General features: G+C 45.8%; 1 protein-coding gene across 1 annotated transcript; it reads left to right on the top strand.

The window, feature by feature from the left end:
- Positions 1-7,605: 7,605 nt before the first annotated feature.
- On the top strand, positions 7,606-15,090 carry LOC140714763 (myeloid-associated differentiation marker-like protein 2). Its single transcript, XM_073026312.1, has 2 exons — positions 7,606-8,742; positions 9,375-15,090. The coding sequence occupies exon 1, from the start codon at positions 7,773-7,775 to the stop codon at positions 8,667-8,669; it is 897 nt and encodes a 298-aa protein (XP_072882413.1). The 5' UTR covers positions 7,606-7,772; the 3' UTR covers positions 8,670-8,742; positions 9,375-15,090.
- The last annotated feature ends 7,120 nt before the right edge of the window (positions 15,091-22,210 follow it).

Raw genomic sequence — 22,210 nt, 5'->3', positions numbered from 1 at the left:
GGACAATGTTTCCTCATTTCATTTGTCTTTCAACCCAGTTTCCCAATTAGAAAGACATCCTCCCAGCAAATTCTATTTTAGATTCAGATTTTTGGCATTCGCAGTCTTCCTTTATTTCATTTGGATTCCACGAATTCTTAGCAGGGCAGCTGAGCGGCCGAGACAGTAATACAGGAGAGAAGGAGTCAAAATTCGAGGAATCTCTCTCCACCCCCACACCCCCTCCCAAGCTGAGACAGGAATGCAGTGGTAATGTGCTTGTGTTTATATAGCACCTTATACATCACAGGCAGAATACCCTAAAGTGCTCAAGAATCAAGATTCACGTTTATTTATCCCATATACAGTGCATTGAAACGTACAGTGAAATGTGTTAACAACCGACACACCGGCGGGTGTGCTGGGGGCAGTCCACAAGTGTCGCCACCCATTCCAACGCCAACATAGCATGTCCACAAAGCTCAACAGAATGTAACAAGCAACAGGACAACAACAGCACAACCAGTCCTGCCCCTCCTTCCCACCCTCACACACGCACAGTCCTCTAACCCCAAGACAGACCATCTTCCTCAGCCTCCAGCAGACTCAATTTCGGGTGTTAACGATGATGGTGCATCAGAAGCAACTGCAATTAATTTGAACACAACAGACTCCTCAAAACAATAATGTTATCTGTCAGAAATATCGATTGCAAGAAAATACTGGCTAGAACACCAGGATGCTTCTTCTGATCCGTGAAACTGAAGCTTGGGCTCTGTTGCATCCATCTTAGAGAGTTCAAAGATGCTTTCTGTTTCCTGATTTAGCCATAAGATACCCACCTCCTCTCGGTGGCCACTTTATTAGGTACGCCTGCTTGTTAATGCCAATGCCTAATCAGCCAATCATGTGGCAGCAACTCAATGCAGAAAAGCTTGCAGACACGGTCAAGAGGTTCTGTTGTTGTTCAGACCAAACATCAGAATGGGGAAGAAATGTGATCTAAGCGACTCAGACTGCGGAATGATTGGCAGGTTTCCCGAGAGGGTGGTTTGACTATCTCAGAAACTGCTGATCTCCTGGATTTTTCGTGCACAACTGTCTCTAGATTACAGAGAATGGTGCAAAAAAAAAATCAGTGAGCAGCAGTTCTGTGGGTGAACACGCCTTGTCAATGAGAGAGGCCAGAGTGGTTCAAGCTGACAGGAAGGCAACAGTAATGCAAATAACCACATATTACAACAGTGGTGTGCAGAAGAGCATCTCTGAACGCACAACATGTCAAACCTTGAAGTGGATGGGTTACAGCAGCAAAAGACCATGCACATAAACTCAATGGTCACTTTATCAGGTAGAGGAGGTAACTAATAGAGTGGCCACTGAGTGTACATCATGTATTAGGAGGGATGTCTTCTGAAAGGGAGTTCTTATTAAGGCCTCAGGAGCCTGGGCCTCTTGGTGATTTCTTGGCACGTTTCAGCTCAGCTCTTGGGTTTGACATCTTGTGCCTAATTCCGTCTCAGCTCTGTCTGAGGCTAATGTCACATTTACACAGAACGAAGATCCCATGAGTAAGAGGAGTGAGCAAAATTGAGACAATTAAAAGGTTAATTGAGCAGAAAGCTAAGACCATATCTCGTCCAGAGCAAGGGAGGTTTCTGGCTGCAGTTTCCTAGTGCATTCAGGACTTTAACAACGTTAATCAGTTGGTGCTGGAAATGTGAAGAAATTCCTTGATCTCCTTCTCCTTGCCAATTGCCGGGACAGTGAGGAAGATAAAGAAAATTCCAGGTCTCCTTTGAGCCTCACCAATTTTTACCGACGCACCACAGAAAGCATCCAATCCAGATCAATCACGCCCTGATGTCCTGGTATGACAACCGCTCTGCCCGAGACCACAAGAAACTGCAGAGAGTTGTGGACAAGTCACGGATACCAGCCTCCCCTCCATGGGCTCTGTCTACATTTCTTGCTGCCTCAGAAAAGCAGCCAACGTAATCAAAGACACCTTCCACCCCGGACATGCTCGCTTCTTGTCCTCTCTCATTGGGAAGAAGGTACAAAATACTGAAGGCACATATCACTAGGCTCAAGGACAGTTACCATACAGACCCTAGGGAGTCAATGCCTCCCTCTGCAACTGGCTCTTTGACTTCCTGACCATCAAATCATAACCAGTAAGTACAGGCAGCAATCTGCTACGGTTATTCCAAACACTGGTGCACCTCCAACTTGTGTCCCCAGTCCCTACTCTACTCCCTGTACACTCATGACTCCATGGCCAGATCCTACTCTAACTATATCCACACGTTTGCAGATGATGTAACTGTAGTGGGCAGTATCTAAAATAGCGATGAGTCAGAGCACAGGAAGGTGATAGAGAGCTTCGGGACACCGTGCTATGGCAACAACCTTTCTCTCAACGTCAACAAAACCAAAGAGCTAGGCTTTGACTTTGGGGGGTGCACACGCTCCTGTCTACGTGTTGAGGTTGAGAAGGTTGAGCTTCAAGTACCTAGATATGACTATTACCAATATGGCCCAACCATTTAGATCCCACAGCCAAGAAAGCTCACCGATGCCTCTTCTTCCTTGGGAGGCCAACATGTACCCGCCGTCGACTCTTACCAATGTATATCGATGCACCAGAGAAAGCACTCTGACTGGATGCATTATGGCAACTGCTCTGCACGTGACTGCAAGGAACTGCAGAGTTCAAAGTAAATTCATTATTGAAGTATATATATGTCACCATAAACAACCCAATTAGCCCCACTGGTGCATTCAGCCAGCATGCAGAGGACAATAACTATGTAAATACAAAATAAAAAATAATAATTAATAAATAAATAAATAAATAAATAAATAAATAGATAGATAGATAGCTAAATAAATAAATAAATAAATGGATGAATAAGCAATAAATATCGAGAACATGAGATGGAGAGTATTTGAAAGTGAATTAATTTGTTGTGGGTACACTTCAATGATGGGGCAAGTGAAGTTAACCACGTTGGTTCAAGAGCCTGATGGTGGAGGGACACAGCTCAATGGAACCCAGCCTCTGTCGGTTCTTCCTGCTGCCCCAGTAGAGCAGCCAGTATAATCAAAGACCCCACCCACCTCAGACATTCCCTCTTCTCTCTACTTCCATCAGGCAGAAGATACAAAAGCCCGAAAGCACCAATCACCAATCAGGCTCAAAGACAGCTTCCATCTCATTATCATCAGACTCTTGATAAAATAGATTCTTGGCCTTACAATCTACCTCATTATGATTGTGCATTTTATCATTTATCTGCCGTGCACTTTTTCACTTTTACACTTTATTCTGCATTGTTATTATTTTACCTTATTCTATCCCAAGACTGTGTAAGGATCTGATCTGTATCAACAGTACGCAAGACAAGCTTTTCACTGTATCTTGTTACATGTGACAATAATAAACCGACACTTAAACCCGTTGCTATAAGACTCTTTGGACTGTCCCCTCGTACGCTGAGATGGAATATTGATGTTACAATGTCGCATTTTGGCCCTGTACCTTGTTGTCTGCATTCAACATTCCTTCTCTGTAACAATAACACTTTATTCTACATTCTGTTATTGTTTTACCACATACTTTGTCACCACTCTAATGAAATGATCTACTGTACATGGGTGGCAGGCAAAACAAAGAAGCTCACTCTATCATGGTGCACGTGACAAAAACAAAACGACCTGATTTACCAATTCACATCCCAAAGCATTGGGCGATTTCTTACCTTGGTTCAGGGCGGAGCACGTCCCCGGATTTGGTGTCTTGTGCCTGAATTCCTGACGGGGGTCCTTCTCTGGTGCCATTTCAGCAATGTTGCTTCACACAGAATTCAGGCTCTGCAAAATGAGATTGCAGAGGATATTGAGCACAGAGCCAAATCTTACTGTTATTACCATTGTTTCTTCTTCTTTTCCTCTTTCTTTCTGTATTTGGAGTTTGTTGGCCTCCAGCCTCCAGTGGACTCAATTTTGCACATTATTATTATAACCCCCCCCCCCCCCCCAGTATACCTATCCTTTGGACCCTGACTCTCACGTTCACCATCGTTCTGTTCCATCACTCTTTACTTGTTCACGTTCAAGTTCATTGTCATTCAACTGTACACATGTATACAGCTAAAAGAAACATCGTTTCTCTGGGACCAAGGTGCAAGATAGTACATATATCACATACAGCAGATAAAATAATAGAAACATAATAATATTAACAGATAATTAAAAATATTCTGTAGACGTACAAGTTGGCATAAAGTGCATATATTACATATAGTTAAATATACAACAGTGTAGTGTTACTAGTATTGTCATAAATACCAGATGTTCAGAAGTCTCACAGTCTGGGGGAAGACGCTGTTACCCAGCCTAACTGTCCTTGTTATTGTATTGCGGTACCTTCTGCTTGAGAGTAAGAGATCAAAGTGATCGTGGGATGGATGGGAGGGTTCTAGACAATGCTGACTGCTCCTGGCTGGGAGGTGATAGGTGTAGGTGATGGAAGATTGCAGGTAATGGAATCGCCTTTATAGATGTCAATTATACAGTATATTGACCTGTTGCATCACAGTCTGTTATGGAAATATCAATGCTCTTGAAAGGAAAATCCTACACAAAAGGAGTGGACATGGGCCAGTCCAGCGTGGGCAAAGGCCTCCCCACCACTGAGCACATTTACATGAAACACTCTTACAGGCAAGCAGCATCCATCATCTAGGACCCCAACCACCCAGGCCATGCCCTTTTCTCACTGCTGCCATCAGGATGAAGGTACAGGAGCCTCAAGACTCACTCCACCAGGTTCAGGAACAGTTATTACCCCTCAACCATCAGGCTCTTTAACTAATGGGGATAACCCCACTCGTTGTCACTCGCCCCATCACTGAACTGTGCCCATAACCTATGGACTCACTTTCAAGGACTTTTCATCAGATGTTCTCAATATTTAGCATTTATTTATCTATTATAATTATTTTTTCTTCTGTATTTGTACAGTTAGTTGTTTTTTTTTGCCACATTGGTTGTTTGCCTGTCCTGTTGGCTGGATTCTGTCATTGGTTCTATTATGGTTCTTGGATTTACTGAGTATGCCTGCAAGAAAATGAATCTCGGGGTTGTCTATGGTGATGTATTCCATCTATTCCAGCAGACTCAGGAGGAAAGAACCAGAATCAGCAGAACCAGAGTCACCACACACCCCAGCCACTCCCTGTTTGACCCGCTGCCGTCTGGCAAAAGGTTCAGGACACTAAAAGCCAGAACAAATAGACTGAGGAACAGCTTCTACCCCAGAGCTGTGGCCTCCATCACACCACTCCCACAGAACAACGACTGAAACTGTGAGCACACACAAGGACTCAAATACTTGCACTAATGGCACTTTGTGCATTACTGTGATATTCTGGTGCTGCTGCAACTTATTTTCTGCTACTTATCTATTTAGTACTTTTTTTTATTACTGTCTTGTTTTTTTTCTACCGTTTTATTTAATTGCCTGAGAGGAAGCCAAACAGAGTTTCATTGTACCTATGTATAATGACAATAAAGATAATTCAATTCAATGTAATAACTTTGATAATAAAACTTTGATAATAAATTTACTTTGAACTTTGACAGGAAAGGGAGATGGAGCACGGAATCAATTAGGGAGGTGGAGAGAGCAGGTAGGAATAGGGGAGGAGCGTGTGGATGATGAGTAAATGGAGGAGAAAGAAACGGTGTTGGGGGGGAGAGCTGGGAGTGGGGTGGGTGTAGAGGAACTAGGCTGCCCAGCAGGAGAGAGGAAGGGACTGAGGAGGAGCAAATTACTTGAAACTGGAGAGTTAGAAATGAGGATGTGGGGACCAGCTGGAGAAACCCACGTGGTCATGGGGGGAACATGCAGACTCTGCCCGGACAGAACCCATTCAGGATTAGACCAGGGTCTCTGGTGCTGAGAGAGAGCCCCTCTACCTGCCGCACCACTCTGCCCCCTAGTGGATGTGAGTGCGAGCGATCAGAGTGCGGGGTTTCCGGAGTAAGTAACCCTCTTCACCATTGCACCACTGGTGTGAAAGATGCTATTTAAACGCAGGTCGATTTTACACGAGGTTTTACTGATTAGTGTGCCTGCCAGTGACAGAGATGGCAGACAGCAAGGCAGCAGTCTGTTCTGTTCAGCTGTGATCGTGCTATCATTTTTTATTTGCTGTACCTGGCATTTCATTTAGAATCAGAGTCAGGATCAGCTTCAATATTACCGATCACTTGCCAGCTCGAACTCCTTCCCCTACCGCTGTCTTGCATGTGCTTCGTGCTGTGAAATGATCGTCGGTTCTGTGTCTTGCACCTTGGCCCCGGAGAAATGCTGTTTCATTTGTCTGTATTCATGAATGACAATTAAACTTGAGCTTGAACGAGAGCTCAGCACCTGTGGAGGATAAGGAGCGAGCAGGGGGCAACACGACATCATTCTGCAGATGCCGGGGATCGGAGCCACAAACGGAAAGCACTGGAATTCTCAGGCGGGCAGACAGCACCCGAGGAGCGAGAAGCAGGGTGAATGTTTATGCGGGGGCGGGGGGAGAGCAGTGCAGAGGCTTCACAGAACCCTTCGTATGTGGAGTTTTGAGGTGAGGGGGGTAAAGTTTAAAGGAGGTGAGCAGGGAAGGTTTTCATACACGGTGGGCGCCTGGCACGGGCTCAGGGGAAGCAGACATGGGACCAGACACTTGGACTGGCATGAGATGGAGGGATGTGATGACTGGAACACCGTATTCCGCACCTTTTTCTTTTGTGCTACGTCTATGTGTGGAATTATGTGTCTGGGCTGCACGCTAACAAGAGCTTTTCACTGTATCACGGTACATATGGCAACAATAAACCAACACCGATCAGTTCAATGATTTTATTTTAGGGTGAAATAAATAAGTGACCATGATGACACAGGGCGGCCCTTCCACACACACTGCCCCAGCAAACCCACAACCCCGATTAACCCTAACCTAACCACGGGACCATTTGCAGTGACCATTAACCGTGGAAGGATTTCAGAACACCCGGGGAAATCCCGCGCACCCTGCGGGGAGACTCTTTGCAGAACTGAATCTGCGCCGGAATCGAACTGCGAACTCCGAAACGCCCCGAACTGTAAGAGCGTCGCGCTGACCGGCTATACTACCCGTGGCGCCCAACGGCGGGCCGAACGGCCTGTCCCTCTTCTGTGCAGTTTTACGCAGACACAAGACACTGCAGATGCTGGGATCCGGAGTGAACTCAGCGGGTCGGGCAGCATCTGTGGAGGGGAATGGGCAGTTGATGGTTGGGGTGGAGACCCGTCACCCCGAATAGAGGGGTGAGAACGGGGGTAAAGGGTGAAGAGAAGGGGTGGAGTAAGAAATATCCGGTCATCTTCCCTCCAGCTTTCCCTCTACTTGACCCGCCGAGTTCTTCCAACACCGTTGCTCTGTTCTCTGGTACCCACGGTTACATCTCTGCCCCGCCGAGACCAGCTATTGCGGGGTTTACGGGTGGCCGAGGGGTGGAGCGGGGGTGGGAACGGGCGCCCCCTTTAAATAGCCGGGCGTCGAGATGCGGAGATTGTCCGCCCGGTGCTCCGGCCAGCCGCGGGGAATTCGCTGATGCGCCAGCCTCTGGAGGCTGACATGCCTGTCTATTTATAGTGAGCCCCCACCGACCTCCAGAGCAGGACGGCGGCTGCCGCAATGTCAGCGGGCGCTGCCTGACTCCCAGGCCGGAGGGGAGAGGCCAGCCAGCCAGCCATGGAGCCCCGGGGGCCGTTCCTGAACCCCGCGGCCGTGCTCTCACCCCTGGGGCTGGTGCGCGTCCTGCAGAGCGTGACCTGCTGCATCGCCCTCAGTCTGGTGGCTCACGACGGGGGCTCAGACGGGGCCCCCGGCCACTTCTGCATGTTCTCTTGGGGCTTCAGCCTGGCTCTCAGCGCCCTGATCGTCTGCTTCGAATTCACCCGCCTGCACAGCTGCCTGAGCCTGTCCTGGGACAACTTCACCATCTCCATCGCCCTGCTGGCCGCCCTGATGAATCTGACGGCCACCGTCGTTTACCCGGTGTACTACGTGGATCTAAATTGCCAAGACTGCCGCTCCAGGGACTTTAGGATCTCGGCCACCGTCTGCTCGGCCGTCGCCTGCATCGTCTACGGCTTGGAGGTACATTTCACCCGGGCCAGACCGGGACACTTGGCCGGTTACATGGCCACCACGCCTGGGCTGCTGAAGGTAGTCCAAGCGTACGTGGCCTGCATCATCTTCGGCGCCTTGCTCAACGACAGCGAGTACGGACGCTACGCGGCCACCCAGTGGTGTGTAGCGGTTTACTCCGTCTGCTTCATCTTCACCGTGCTGGTCATCGGGCTGAACGTGTCGGGGAGGGCGGCCCTCGTCCACTGCCCCCTGGGCAGAATGGTCGTGCTGCACACCTTCTTCTCCGCCCTGCTGTACCTGAGCGCCGCCGTCGTCTGGCCCATCTTCTGCTTCGACAGCAAGTACGGCTCGTCGGAGCGGCCGGCCAGCTGCAGCCGCGGCCACTGCCCCTGGGACAGCCAGCTGGTCATCGCCATCTTCACCTATGTCAACCTCATCCTCTACGTGGCCGACCTGGTGTACTCGCAGAAGATCCTGTACGTGACCCAGTCCTGAGCAATCGCCCCACTGTCGGTCACCCGAGAGACTGCAGAACCTTTGCTATGGAGATGCCGGAGAACCTCAGCAGGTCAGGCAACATCTGCCGGGGGGGAAACGGACAGTTGACGATTGGGTTCTGGAGTCTTCATCTGAACTGTAAGATAGAATGAGATTTAATATCATATGTCGTGAAATTTAGAAGGTTAATTGGCGATTGTAAATTGTCCTGTCATTAGGCTGATGTTAATTAGGTGGGTTGCCGGGTGCCGGCCCGGGGGCTGTTCTGTGCTGATCTCTAAATAAATAAATAACATTTTAATAAGTAGTGCAAAAATAGTGAGATCCTATTCTAAGAACATAAGAAATAGGAGCAGGAGTAGGCCATCTGGCCCATCTAACCTGCCCCACCATTCATGGCTGATCTGGCCATAGACTCATCTCCACCTACCTGCCTTTTCCCCATAACTCTTAATTCCCCTACTATGCAAAAAACTATCCAACCTTGTCTTAAACATATTTACTGAGGCAGCCTCCATTGGGCGGAGTTCATGGTTCATTGTCTGTTCAGAAATCTGATGGTGGAGGGGGGGAATATAGCCAGTATAGTTCCTGCTTTGTCCCTTCCCTTCCCCTTTTTATTCCAGCTATCTGCATTCTATCTTTCAGTCCAGACGAAGGGTCTTGACCTCCAAAACATTGACTCTCCGTTTCCCTCTGCAGATGCTGCCTGGCCGGCTGAGTACCTGACCACCACCCGACCCCAGGACCCGCAGTCTCTTGCGTTTCCAGTCCGCTGGAGGAACTCAGCAGGTCAAGCAGCGCATGTGGGAGGAGTTCCTTCCCCCGCCATTGTCGCTTGACCAGCAGATTGCTTGGCTGCATCCTCATCCTCGCGACAGCGGTGACCTCCAGGCCCGATCACGGGCGGCCGCTGCCTGGTTCCCTGTGACCTGATACCCTGCTCTTTGACGTCGGATGCAAGCGGGTCTGCTTTTGAGATTCTGAGTACTGTACTCCATTGCCACCTACACCAGGGTGCAATTAAGCTCCTCGCTGGCATGAAACTGACAGAGTGAAAGAGTGTACAGCAATCTGCTAGAGGAAGTGGTGGATGCAGGTTTGATAGTTTGGATAAGTACATGGATGGGAGGTTATGGAGATCTATGGTCCAGGAGCAAGTCAAGGGGACTAGGCAGATAGTTTGACATGGGCTAAAGGGCCTGTTTCTGTGCTGTAGTTCTCTGTGGCTCTAATGGTAATCAATAAGATCATAAACTACATAATGGTTTAAACACAAAATACTGGAAGAACTCAGCAAGTCAGGCAGCATCTATGGAGAGGAACAGAGTTGATATTTCTGGCTGGGGCCCTTCCATCAAGACTGGGTGAAGGGTCTCAGCCTGAACTGTTGACTCTAAATCTCTTTCTATAGATGCTACCTGACCTGCTGAGTTCCTCCAGTATTGTGTGTGTTACTCTGGAATTCCAGCATCTGCAGAACCTCTTGTGTTTGAAATGGTGCCAAGGTGGTTTGGCAGAAGTTTTTTTTCCCTGTCAATGTGTGTGTGTCAGGGATAAGGGGACAAGCAAATTGTTGATTATGAATGTAAAAACATCTGACTGTGTTTCTAAAGGAACTCTGGCATCAAAGCAGTTTGCTGCAGAGACACAAGAGAGCGAAGGTGCTGGAATCTGGAGAAACAGTGTGCTGGTAGAGCAGCATCTGTGGAGGGAGAAGGATTTGGCAACGTTTACGGGTTGAGAGCCTGCATCAGGTTCCTCCAGCAGAGTGTTTCTTGCTCGATGGTGGAAATCTGAAATCTACAGAGAAACTGCTCGGCAGCTCTGATGTTAATGTTTTGGAACTGCTGGCATCTGGCTGGTTTGAAACTATAATTAATCCAGCTTGAGGCTGACTAGACCATTCACAGTGATGGCCCCACCAAATATGTAGGTGGAACATAAGGCTCTGCACCACCACATTGGACGTCAGAAATGTTGACTCAACTCAGGGGCTGCAACCTGGGATGGGTTGGCCAGTACAGGTATGATGGGCTGAATGGCTTCCTTCCATGTCGGAGATTTTCCATGATTCCAGCATAGTCTGACTATACTATATTGTTGCTGCTTTGTGCCTTGGACAGGATATTGATATCTTGTTAGCTTGAATCTAAACGTATTAACAAGAACCAGAAATGAGAAGTGAGGTGGGTGTAAAGGAAAGCAGGGAACAAGTTTTAATAATAATTAAAATAGCACTAATATGTGTGTCCATGTTGGAACAATATACTGGGACTGCTTACACAAGTTAAACTGTAATGTTCATACTGTAGCACCATTACTGCTCCACCGTATTGTAGGCTGAAGCGTCAGATAAGACCATAAGGCATAGGAGCAGAATTAGGCTACTCAACCCATCGAGTCTGCTCTGCTATTCCATCAAAAGTGGTTTATTACCCGTCTCACTCACCATTGTTATGCCTTCTCCCTGCCCATAACCTTTGACGCTCCTAATGGTAACCAGATGAGGAATGGAAAAAGAGAGAAGGAAGGAAGGTGGTTTAACACTCACCTGCTGTAGCTTCACAGGAGTGAAGATGGGGAAGTTTTTGGTGGGTCTGAAGTCACACATTGGCCAGATTCTGTTATCAGCTACTCATAAATCTCAAACAAAGCTTCAAAGAAAAAAAAATCAAATGTCACCAAAAATAAAACTGACAGGAATGCTCCAAAATATAAGCCAAAACTTCAGAAAACAAGTCCTAATTTTGAACACAAGAGATTCTACAGATGCTGGAAATACAGAGTAGGACACACAAAACGCTGGAGGAACTCAGCAGGTCAGGCAGCATCTGTGGAAATGAATAAACAGTCAACATTTCAGGCCAAGACTCTTCGTCAGGCCTGATAATGGTCAGCCCGAAATGTTGACTTTTTACTCCTTTCCAGAGATGCTGCCCGACCTTCTGAGTTCCTCCAGCATTTTGTGTGTGTTTATCCTCATTTTGGATTTAGGCATTGCAAATGAAGAACTAAAAATTGAACATGCATTTATTTTTTATATATAAAAGTGGCAAATACTTAGGCAAGGTTATTGACCCGAAGCATGAACTGATGCTCTTTCTTGAGTTGCAACCTCACCTGTTCACCTGTCTAGGTAGGATTTTTGTGTTAATTGTTATGATCTTGGTGCGTATTATTACGAAGTATTTTCTGAATGTAATTAATTGATTGATTCCCAAGGTCCATACCTGCATTCACACTCTACAAGCCTCCTCCCACCCTCTTTAACTCATGCTTTCAGCACTTCTTTCCCTCCCCTTCTCTGCCATGTGTTCATCCCGTTTCCTGTTACATGACCTGTTGTTCACTTACATGATCCGTAACACGACCACTTTGGCCTGAACTACTTCCTCGGGTAAGGAACTCCAGACTCTGGCTAAGGCAGCTTCTCCTGTTTTCCCACTTATGTTGATTAGTTACTATCTTATAATTATGAATCCTAGTTTAGGTCTCGTGCATAAGTGGAATCATATTTGTCTCTAATTATCTACAACCAGTGGTCACTTTATTAGGTACTTCCTGTACTTCACGGTTTGGTGTGCTATGTGTTCAGAGATGCTTTTCTGCTCACCTGCCGTAGCCTATCCACTTCAAGGCTCAATCTGTTGTGCATTCATAGATGCTCTTACGCATATGGCTGGTGTAACCCGTGGTTATTTGAGTTACTGTCAACTTCCTGTCAGCTTAAACCGGTCTGGCCATTCTCCTCCGACCTCTCTCCATTAACAAAGTGTTTCTGGATGTTTTTTTTGGTTTTCCCACACCATTCTGGGTAAACTCTAGAGACTGTTGTGTGTGAAAATCCCAGGACATCTGCAGTTTCTGAGATACTCAAACCACCCCATCTGGTACCAACAATCATTCCACGGTCAAAGTCACTGAGATCACATTTCTTCCCAATTCTGATGTTTGGTCTGAATGACAACTGAACTTCTTGACCGTGACTGCATGCTTTTATGCATTAAGTTGCTGCCACATGATTGGCTATTAGATATTTGTGTTAAAGAGCAGTTGTACCTAGTAAAGTGGCCACCTAGTGTATGCTATAAATAATCATTATATATTACCTGTATGAGTCTCTTTCTGTCCAGTTAAAAGAATTCGTTTGTTTATCTTCCCTGACAGCTTATCATCTCCCATTCTGATAAGACTTGGTTGTCCCTTCTCCAATCGATCTATAACTTTTTACTAATATAGAGACCAATATTGTACAAATATTCGTGGTGTAGCTTAACACAACTCCTCTGGAAATAGACCTCAAGACCTTGTAATGACCCATTTCACCCTTGTCATTATATTTCATTCTGTGATCACACTGAAATAATTAAACACAGCCACGGTGTTACTGTGTAGAAATGTATTTTGTAGCTCTGAATTAATTTGGTCCTTTAGACCAGGCTGACTCATTTTAATCCTACTTCTGATTTTAGCGGAACAGGCATGAATTTAAATTTGCCAGGTTTCATCAAAGGGCGTGCACCCAATTCCTTAATGTTATGGGGTGAACGTGTGTGCGTGCATTCATTAGGTCCCGTAAAAACTTTATTGAGGTGTCTGTGCCCCTGCCCGGAACACCCTACAAATGCATGGAGTGTTCCAAACTGTTGATGCAAAATGTTGGCATCTTTCTAACTTGCGTTTTATATGTAGAAAGGTGTTAAAGCTCCATGGTTTAAATCAAGTGAAGCGTGAGACTTGGGAGCAGAGTTTGACCATTTGGCCCCTCAAGTCCACTCTGGATTCCATCATGGCCCACTCAACCCCATTCTCCTACCTTCTCCTTGTAACCTCTGACACCCCTCCCAATCAAAAACCTGTCAACCTCCGCTTTAAATATATCCAATGACTTAGCCTCCACGGCTGTCATTGGCAATAAATTCCACAGATTCACCCTGCACCGGCCGGCTAAAGAAGTGTTTTCTCATTTCTGAACTAAAGGGTCATCCTTGCATTCTGAGCCTGTGCCACACCACCACTATAGGAAACATCCTCCCCACATCTAGTCTATCTGGGCCTTTTAATATTTAATAACCTTTAATGAGATCTCCCCCTCCTTCTTCTGATCTCCAGCAAGTACAGGCCGAGAGCCATCAAATGCTCTACACACGTTAACCCTTTCATTTCTGGGATTATTCTTACGGACCTCCTCTGGACCCTCTCCAATGCCAGCACATCCTTTCTCAGATAAGGGGCCCTATTCCTCTCACAATACTCCCAAGTGTGGCTTGACCGATACTTTATAAAGCCTCAGCCTTACATCCTTGCTTCTATATACTGGTCCTCCTAAAATTAATCTTAATCAGAATCAGGTTTAATATCACTGGCATAGAGTATGCCTGGAAATTTGTTGTTTGTACAAATTCATACAAGCAGAATTTTATTTTCCCACATAGGGCACCTCTGTAGCGTGGAGGCTAGTGTGATGCGAATACAGCTCTGGGCGTCGGAGTTCAGAGTTCAATTCCATGTCCTTTGCAAGGAGTTTGTACGTGCTGTCCTCCCTGTGGAATGTGTGGGTTTTTCCCGGGGGCTCCAGTTTCTTCCCAAAGTTCAAAGATGCACCAGATAGGTTAATTGATCATTGCGAATTGTCCTGTGATTAGGTTAGGGTTAAATCAGGTTTGTCAGGGGCTGCTGGGGCAGCATGGCTCAAAGGGCAGAATGGCCCACTCTGCACTGTATCTCTAAGTAAATAAAAGCCGTTTACACTCAATCCACCGGCAGCAACTAGTCATACCTAAGAGTACTTGGGTGTTTACCTGATAAGATAAACTGTCTCCCAGAGTGTGTATCTCAGGATGTAAGTGTAATGTCTCACTGGTACAGATTTTACTTGGGTAAGGTAGATTGTGTGCTGTACGTGCTTTCTGCAGCTTGCATTAGGCTTGGCTTTCAGCCAGAGCTCGCAGTGAAAAGATTTCCTTTGTTATGTTTTAGCTGAATCAGCGTGTTAATGAGGCTGAAGCCAAACAGGGTGTCCAACCAGGCCTGTTAAGCAGAATTTGCTCAATGCAGCATGCACGGTATGACTGGAGACCTCAATACTTTCAAATATCTAACATCTGTTGTTACGGTCATTTTCTGGGTAAAATCAGGCTTCTCAATCTGAATATATGGATGCGATTTAAGCATTTACTTGCACAGATTTACTACTTTGATATGTTAATCAGGATGAATATTAATTAGCAGTGCATGCTACATTACAATGCAGTTAACTCTTAGCAATATCAAGTGTAAATTATTTGATGCTATTTTGAAAAAAAACTATGCAGTAAAAATTGCAATTAAGACCTTAGTCCATCCTGGAATAATAGCAACTGTTATAATTAATTTGTCTACTGTGTGATGAAAATAAAATTTATTTATTATCTTACACTTTGTGTCGGATTACGGAGGTATAAGGAGTCTGTTTCGAAACAAACTGCACGTGCTGGAATTCTCAGCAGGTACAGCAATGCAAGTGGAAATATGGAAGGGGATAATATTTCGGTTTGGATCTCATGCTGCTGGTATAGCATTTGAAACAAGGACTTAAGAGACTCTGATACAAACCCAGAACACTGCAGCAACAACAGAAAATGCTGTTTTTCTCCCCCAGCCACTGTGGTTGCTTCTCTTCTATTCCTGACAAACTTGTATGAAAGACACACACAAAATGCTAAATCAGGTGGCATCTACGGAAGTGAATAAACAGTTGACGTGTCAGGCCGAGACCCTTCTTCAGGACTGGAAAGGATAGGACTGGTCGATGCCGGAACAAAAAGGTGGGGGGAGGGGGAAGGAGGCTAGCTAGAAGGTGATAGGTGAAGCCAGGTGAGTGGGAAAAGTAAAGGGCTGGACAGAAAGGAATCTGATAGAAGAGGGTGAAAGGTGCCTCAAACGAGAAAATCTGCAGATGCTGGAAATCCGAGCAACACACACAAAATACTGGAGGAACTCAGCAGGCCAGGCAGCATCTATGGGGAAAAAAAAGTACAGTCTACGTTTCAGGCCAAAATGTCAACTGTAACGTCCCATAGATGCTGCCTGGCCTGCTGAGTTACTCCAGCATTTTGTGAAAGGTGCCTCTTGCCTTTGACAGGGCCTTTTTAAAATTACTTTCACATGCTGAGAATGTCCTAAAGAACTCCACAAGCAGCAAATTCCTTCTGGTGCAGTCAGTCCTGCCTGTACCTGAGAGCCACTTTGCAGAGTGAAGTCTCATCACCTCCCACAGGGTGAATGAGCTTCCTACCTGCTCTCTGTCAGAGGAAGGTACCGGCCTGCTCTCTAGGAGACACACTGTTACACACTTGGAAAGGTCCTTTTGGCTTTTAATATCAACTTGGACACACAGAAATGGAGCTTTAATTTGCAGTGTGACCCAAATAGCAAAGCACCTCTGATAAAGGATCACTCACTAGATGCTGAACTAAGACATTAACCTTGGATGTATATGCTTAATTTGTGTATAATGCTTAATTCCATTACTTTGCGATTCAAATTTTAATGAAATACTCCTGCCTGTTGCTGAAGCTGTATTCTCTTGAACACAAAGGACTCAGCAGATGTGGAAATCCAGAGCAACACACACAAAATGCTTGAGGAACTCAATAGGTCAGGTAGTATCTTTGTAGGTGGAATAAACAGTCGAAGTTTTGGGCAGAGACCCTTCATCAGGGTATGTCATCCTGATGAATGTACCTCAGCTCCCTCTGGTGTCCCTCCTCCTTCCCTTTCTCCCCTGGTCCACTCTCCTATCCAATTAGATTCCTTCTTCTGCAGCCCTTTACCTCTCCCAGCTTCTCACTTCATCCCACCTCCCCCACCCACCCACCTTCCCCCCCCCCACCAGTTTGTACTCCTTCCTCTCCCTTTACCTTCTTATACTGGCCTCTGCCCCTCTCCTTTCCAGTCCTGATCAAGAATCTCAGTCTGAAAGGTTGACTGTTTATTCCCCTCCGTAGATGCTGCTTGACCTGCTGAGTTCCTCCAGCATTTCATGTGTGTTGCTATAGATGTACTATACATTTGAGTTGCTGATTTGGGCAGCGTTATACTGTACAACTCCATCTCAGTTAATCGTCTCTGCATTTCCTGCTATACAGTTTTAAATGTGTCTTGGGTAGAAATTCATCCTTGGTCACGTGTGTCACTTGTAAAATGCTTTTAACGAAATTGCACTGAAAAATAAAGTTATTCTTTGGTTGGAACACACTATGTGAAAGTATGGGTTAAGATTAGCTTTATTTCTCACATGTACAACAAAATATCAAAAATACAAACACAATGAAATAAATGCTTCATTTGTGTCAAATCAAATCAGCGAGGACTGTGCTGGGCAGCCGGCAAGTGTCACCACGTTTCCAGCGCCAAGAGAGCGCGCCCACAACTCACTACCCTGAGCTGTAAGTGTTTGTTGGAGCTGACAGAGGAAAGCATCACAGTCAGGGGGGGAGAACGTACAAACTCCTCACAGGCAGCTGCGGAAACTGAACCCTGGTCGACGATCGCAGGCGCTGTAAAGTGATGTGCGACCGTTCTGCCCCGTGATCACAGGAAAAGGTGAGAAATAACTACGAAAGCATTGTTCTATTCCTCCTTCTACTCTGTACTCGGACTTCTTCATGCAAGAGCTCTGTTCCAAGTCTCAGACGTGACCCCTCACGCTTATTTCTCCCTGAAACAAAGTTCTTACGTCCTTTGATTTGTGCTAAATGATAAACATTCATAAACCTACATAGAACAGTACAGGCCCTTCAGCCCACAATGATGTGCTGACTTTTTAATTTAGGCACGTGCAGCAGTAACTCTGAAAGGGAGGGCCAATGGATACTGTACAAATGACAGGACGGCCAATGTCTACTGACAAAATAGTCAAAGTCAGATGGTTTGTTAGCACCTGAATGATCACTCTAAAGCTTCTGAACCATCGTGGATAACTTCACTCACCACAACTCTGAACTGATTCCACAACCAACACACATTCAAGGACTCTAATACACATGCTCTCAGTTTTATTTGTTCTTCCCTCTTACATAGCCCTCCATTTTTCTATCATTCATGCATCTCCTAGTTAAACTACTTTATATTTTCTGTCACGCGTTGTACATGAACTCTTAATTATTTTTGCTTAGCTAGTGCTCTACAGTTACTTCCTGCCTGTTATGCCACTGGTGTTTAGGGCAGGGATGACGGTCCTCCATCTCTGTCTGTGTAGAAGAATTTTTCATTGCTGTTTTCAACACAATTGTTTTTGACCCTACCGAGAGCACAAGGCTCTGACTCTCCAGGTCGTTGACGCACACAAGCCTCCAAACCACGGTAAGGTTGTAACCCTCTTGGAGGGGTCTACAGTTAGAAGGACTGTAAACATTGGAGCACAGATTCTCCTGAATTGGTGGGAAAAGGTCAGCGTCCTCAGAGTTCCTGTTATTCAGTTAGAGAGTCTCCATCGTGACCTCTTCATTGATAAAAACAATGTGGTATCTCTGTAACAAAACTATTTGTGAGCCAAGAAATATCCAGATAAAATAACCACTTTTATTGAAAAATCATCAACTTTACAGAATAGCTGTAGGTTATTTGCTAACTCCCAACCACCGGAATTTATTTTTGGTTCTAGCATGGCTTAGTTAAATTGTTTACACACTAATCTATCTGGAATTGAAGGTAATAGAATTTGTTTCTGATCTATGTTGAGCTGTTTACCTGAATTTATTCTCTATTTTGCATTTCATTCAATTACAGTAGTCCTTCAAAGGACTGCTCAACCCTAAGCACTAATCTCCCTCATGGCATTTACCTCTGCAAGTGGCAAAAATGCTACACCTGCCCATTCACCTTCTCCCTCGCCTCCATTCAGGGCCCCAAACAATCCTTTCAGGTGAGGCAACATTTGCACCTCCAAACCTGGGGTCATCTATTGTGTCCTGTGCTCCTGATGTGGCCTCCTCCACGCTGGTGAGACCCATCGTAAATGGGGGAACCGCTTCATCGAGCACCTCCGCTCCATCCGCCAAAAGTGGAACTTCCTGGTGGCCAGACATTTTAATTCCCGTTCCAACATATGAGCCAAGATGAGGCCTCCCTCTGGTTGGAGGATCAACACTCTATATTCCGTTTGGGTAGCTGCCAACCAAATGGTATGAATATTGATTTCTCCTTCCAGTAAAAATAAAGTTTCTGCCCTCCCCTTCTACTTCCCAGTCTGGCCTCTTACCTTTTCTCACCTGCCTATCACCTGCCCCAGGGTCCCCTCCTCCTTCCCTTTCTACTATGGTCCACTCTCCTCTCCTATCAGATTCCTTCCTCTCCAGCCCTTTACGTTTCCTACCCAACTGGCTTCACCTATCATCTTCTAGCTATCCTCCCCCCACCACCTTTTTACTCTGGCATGTTCCCCATTTCTTTCTAGCCCAGAAGAAGGATCTCAGCCTGAAACATTGACTGTTTATGTATTTCCATAGATGATTCCTGACCTACTGAGTTCCTTCAGCGTTTTGTGTGAATCGTTCTGAATGCTACCTCATTACCAGCTTCACACCCCTACTCCACTGTTTACACAAGGGACAGATACAAGGCTCGATACAAGCTTTTTTTCATACTTTGAGTACATGTATTATCAAAGTTTATATCTCATGCCATATAATATCTTGAGTTAATTTTCTTACTGGTGTTTACAGGAAAATAAAGAAATGCAATAGAATTTATGAAAAACTATGCATTAACACACAAAGATTGATAAAACAACCAAAGTGCAAAAGAAGACAAATTGTGCAAATAAAAAATAAATAATACAGAGAGCATGAGTTGTAGAGTCCTGGAAAGTGAGTGTGTTAGTTGTGGAATCAATTCAGAGTTGTGCTGAGTCAAGTTATCCAAGTTGGTTCAGGGGTCTGATGGTGACTTCTCAGGATTTTGATGTGATCACTCTGCACCAACCCATCCCACTTTGACTATTTTGTCATCGGACATTGCCCAAGTCTAGTTGTTCATACAGCATCCATTGATCCTCCCACTGAGGGATTACTCCATGTGTCTTTTTCACATAACTACGTTTCATCAAGGACATGCTCACCCAAAGTTCTAAGGAAAATTGCTAATGGCAGGATCCTTAGCCGTGTGGAGGAGCAGAGGTATTTGGGGTTCACATCCATAGATGCCTCCAATTTGCCATGCAAGTTGATCAGGTGATTAAGAAGGCGTATAGTGTGTTGGTCTCCATTGGTCGGAAGTTTGAGTTGAAGAGCCACAAGGTAATATTGCAGCTCTATCAAACTCTGGTTATTGTATTCATTATAGGAAGGATGGAGAAGATTTAGAGACAGTGCAGAAGAGATTTACAACAACGTTGCCTGGATTATAGAGCACATTTTATAAGATTAGGTTACGCGAGCAAGGGCTTTTCTCTTTGAAGCAAAGGGGGATGCGAGGAGACTTGATAGAGGTGTTTAAGATGATAAGAGGTATAGATCGAGTGGACAGCCTGAGACTTCCTCCCAGGATGGAAATGGCTCCAAATGGCAGAATCTTAAAATTAAGCCCCCTCGTATTATGCATTTCTGCTCTGGGAAAATGTCCTAGTTGTCCACTCTATCTATGCCTCTTATCATCTTATACATCTCTATCAAGTCTCCTCACATCCTTCACTCCAAAGAGAAAAGTCCTAGCTTGCTCAATCTATCCTCCTAAGACATGCTCTCTAATCCAAGCAGCATCCTCTGCACCCTCTAAAGCTTCCACATCCTTCCTATAATAAGGGGACGAGAACTGAACACAATATAAGTGTGGCCTTACCAGAGCTTTGCTTTATAGAGCTGCAACATTACCTCGCAGCTCTTGAACTCAATCCCCCTAATTAAAGAAGACCAACACACTATACATCTTTTTAATCACCCTATCAACTTGCGTAGAAACTTAGAGGGATCTAGGGACGTGGACTCTAAGATTCCTCTGTTAAGATGAAAAAGCATAGGAGTAGAATTAGGCCATTCAGCCCATCGAGTCTGCTCTACCATTCCATCATGGCTGATCCCGGATCCCACGCAACCCATTACACCTGCCTTCTTGCCATAACCTTTGATATTCTGACCAATCAGGAAACTATCAATTTTCACTTTAAATATACCCATGATCTTGGCCACCACAGCTGTCTGTGGCAGAACATTCCAGATTCACTACCCTCTAGCAGTGTGTTCTCCTGCCATTAACTCTGCTTGAAGTGCCACCTTCCCAGTGTATCACTTCACACTTTTCCGGGTTGGACACCATCTGCCACTTCTCAGCCCTGCCCTGCATTGTATCATTGGCCTTCTGTAATCTATCACAACCTCCTACACTATCCAGAGCACTGCCAACCTTCAGTTCAGATGGGTGTTGGATTACGATTTCAGGATGAGAACTAGTAAGAAACTTCTCTAATCCTGAATGTACAGCTCCGGCAGCAATCTTTCATCAATGTTCACTTCAGACAGGAGTTCCCGACCTTTTTTATACCATGCACTAATATCATTGAGCAAGGGGTCCATGGACCACAGGTTGGGAACCCCTGACCAGATTTTTATGCTTAAGATGGAAGGGTGTAGTAAAGATTCACAAGGATGTTACTGGGCCTGGGGTGCTAGAGTTATAATGGGAAGTGGGCTAGCTAGATCTTTTCTTTCCCAGAGCGTAGGACACTGAGGGGTGACTTTACAGAGGTAGATGGAATCATGAGGGGCATTGATAAGGTGAATATTCAGTCTTTTTCCCAGGGTAGGGGAGTCTAAAACAGATTTAATGTGAGGGGGGAAAGATTTAAAAGGGGCCCAAGGGGCAACTTGTTCACACAGAGGGTGGTGAATGTATGGATCAAGGTGGTGGAGACATACATGTTAAGGACATTTAGACAGGTTAGCGATGCGGGCCAGACGCATACAAATACACTAGGCAACGTAGGCATAAATACAATTTATATATAATTTATTGATTGAGTAAGATACATTGCGGAATAGGCCCTTCCAACCACACTGGACTGTGGGAGGAAACCCGCGCGATCACGGGCAGAACGCACAAGCGTACAGCGGCGGGAAATTAAAGGTGTTGTGCTAATCACTATGTTGCTGTGTCGCCCTTGAATAAAACACACACACGGTGCTGGAGGAACTCAGCAAGTCAGGCAGCATCTATGGAGCGGAATAAACCCTTCGTCCTAAACGTTCTTCTTCCCCAGTATAGATGCTGCGTGACTAGCTGAGTTCCTCCAGCATTTTGTGCGTGTAGCTCACGTAGGCACCTTGGTCGGCACGGACAAGTTGGGCCGAATGGCCTGTTTCCCCCACTGTATAACTTTCGGAAAGGAACAAATGCAAAGTCAATATTCCGCGCGGCTCTTGACCAGGATGTCGAATGATGCAATGCCGAGTGTCTGTAGCAGGATTGCCTGCCCTGCTCGCTCTCCATTGGTGTACGGCAAGCAGGGTGGGCGGGCTCTGGCTGCGACTCGCAATGCCATTGGCGGGTGCGGCTGTCGG

The sequence above is a fragment of the Hemitrygon akajei genome, chromosome 22 (genome assembly GCF_048418815.1).
Source record: "Hemitrygon akajei chromosome 22, sHemAka1.3, whole genome shotgun sequence".
Taxonomy (NCBI): domain Eukaryota; kingdom Metazoa; phylum Chordata; class Chondrichthyes; order Myliobatiformes; family Dasyatidae; genus Hemitrygon; species Hemitrygon akajei.
The sequence above is the reverse complement of the archived record's forward strand: the minus strand, read 5'-3'. Positions and strand labels throughout refer to the sequence as shown.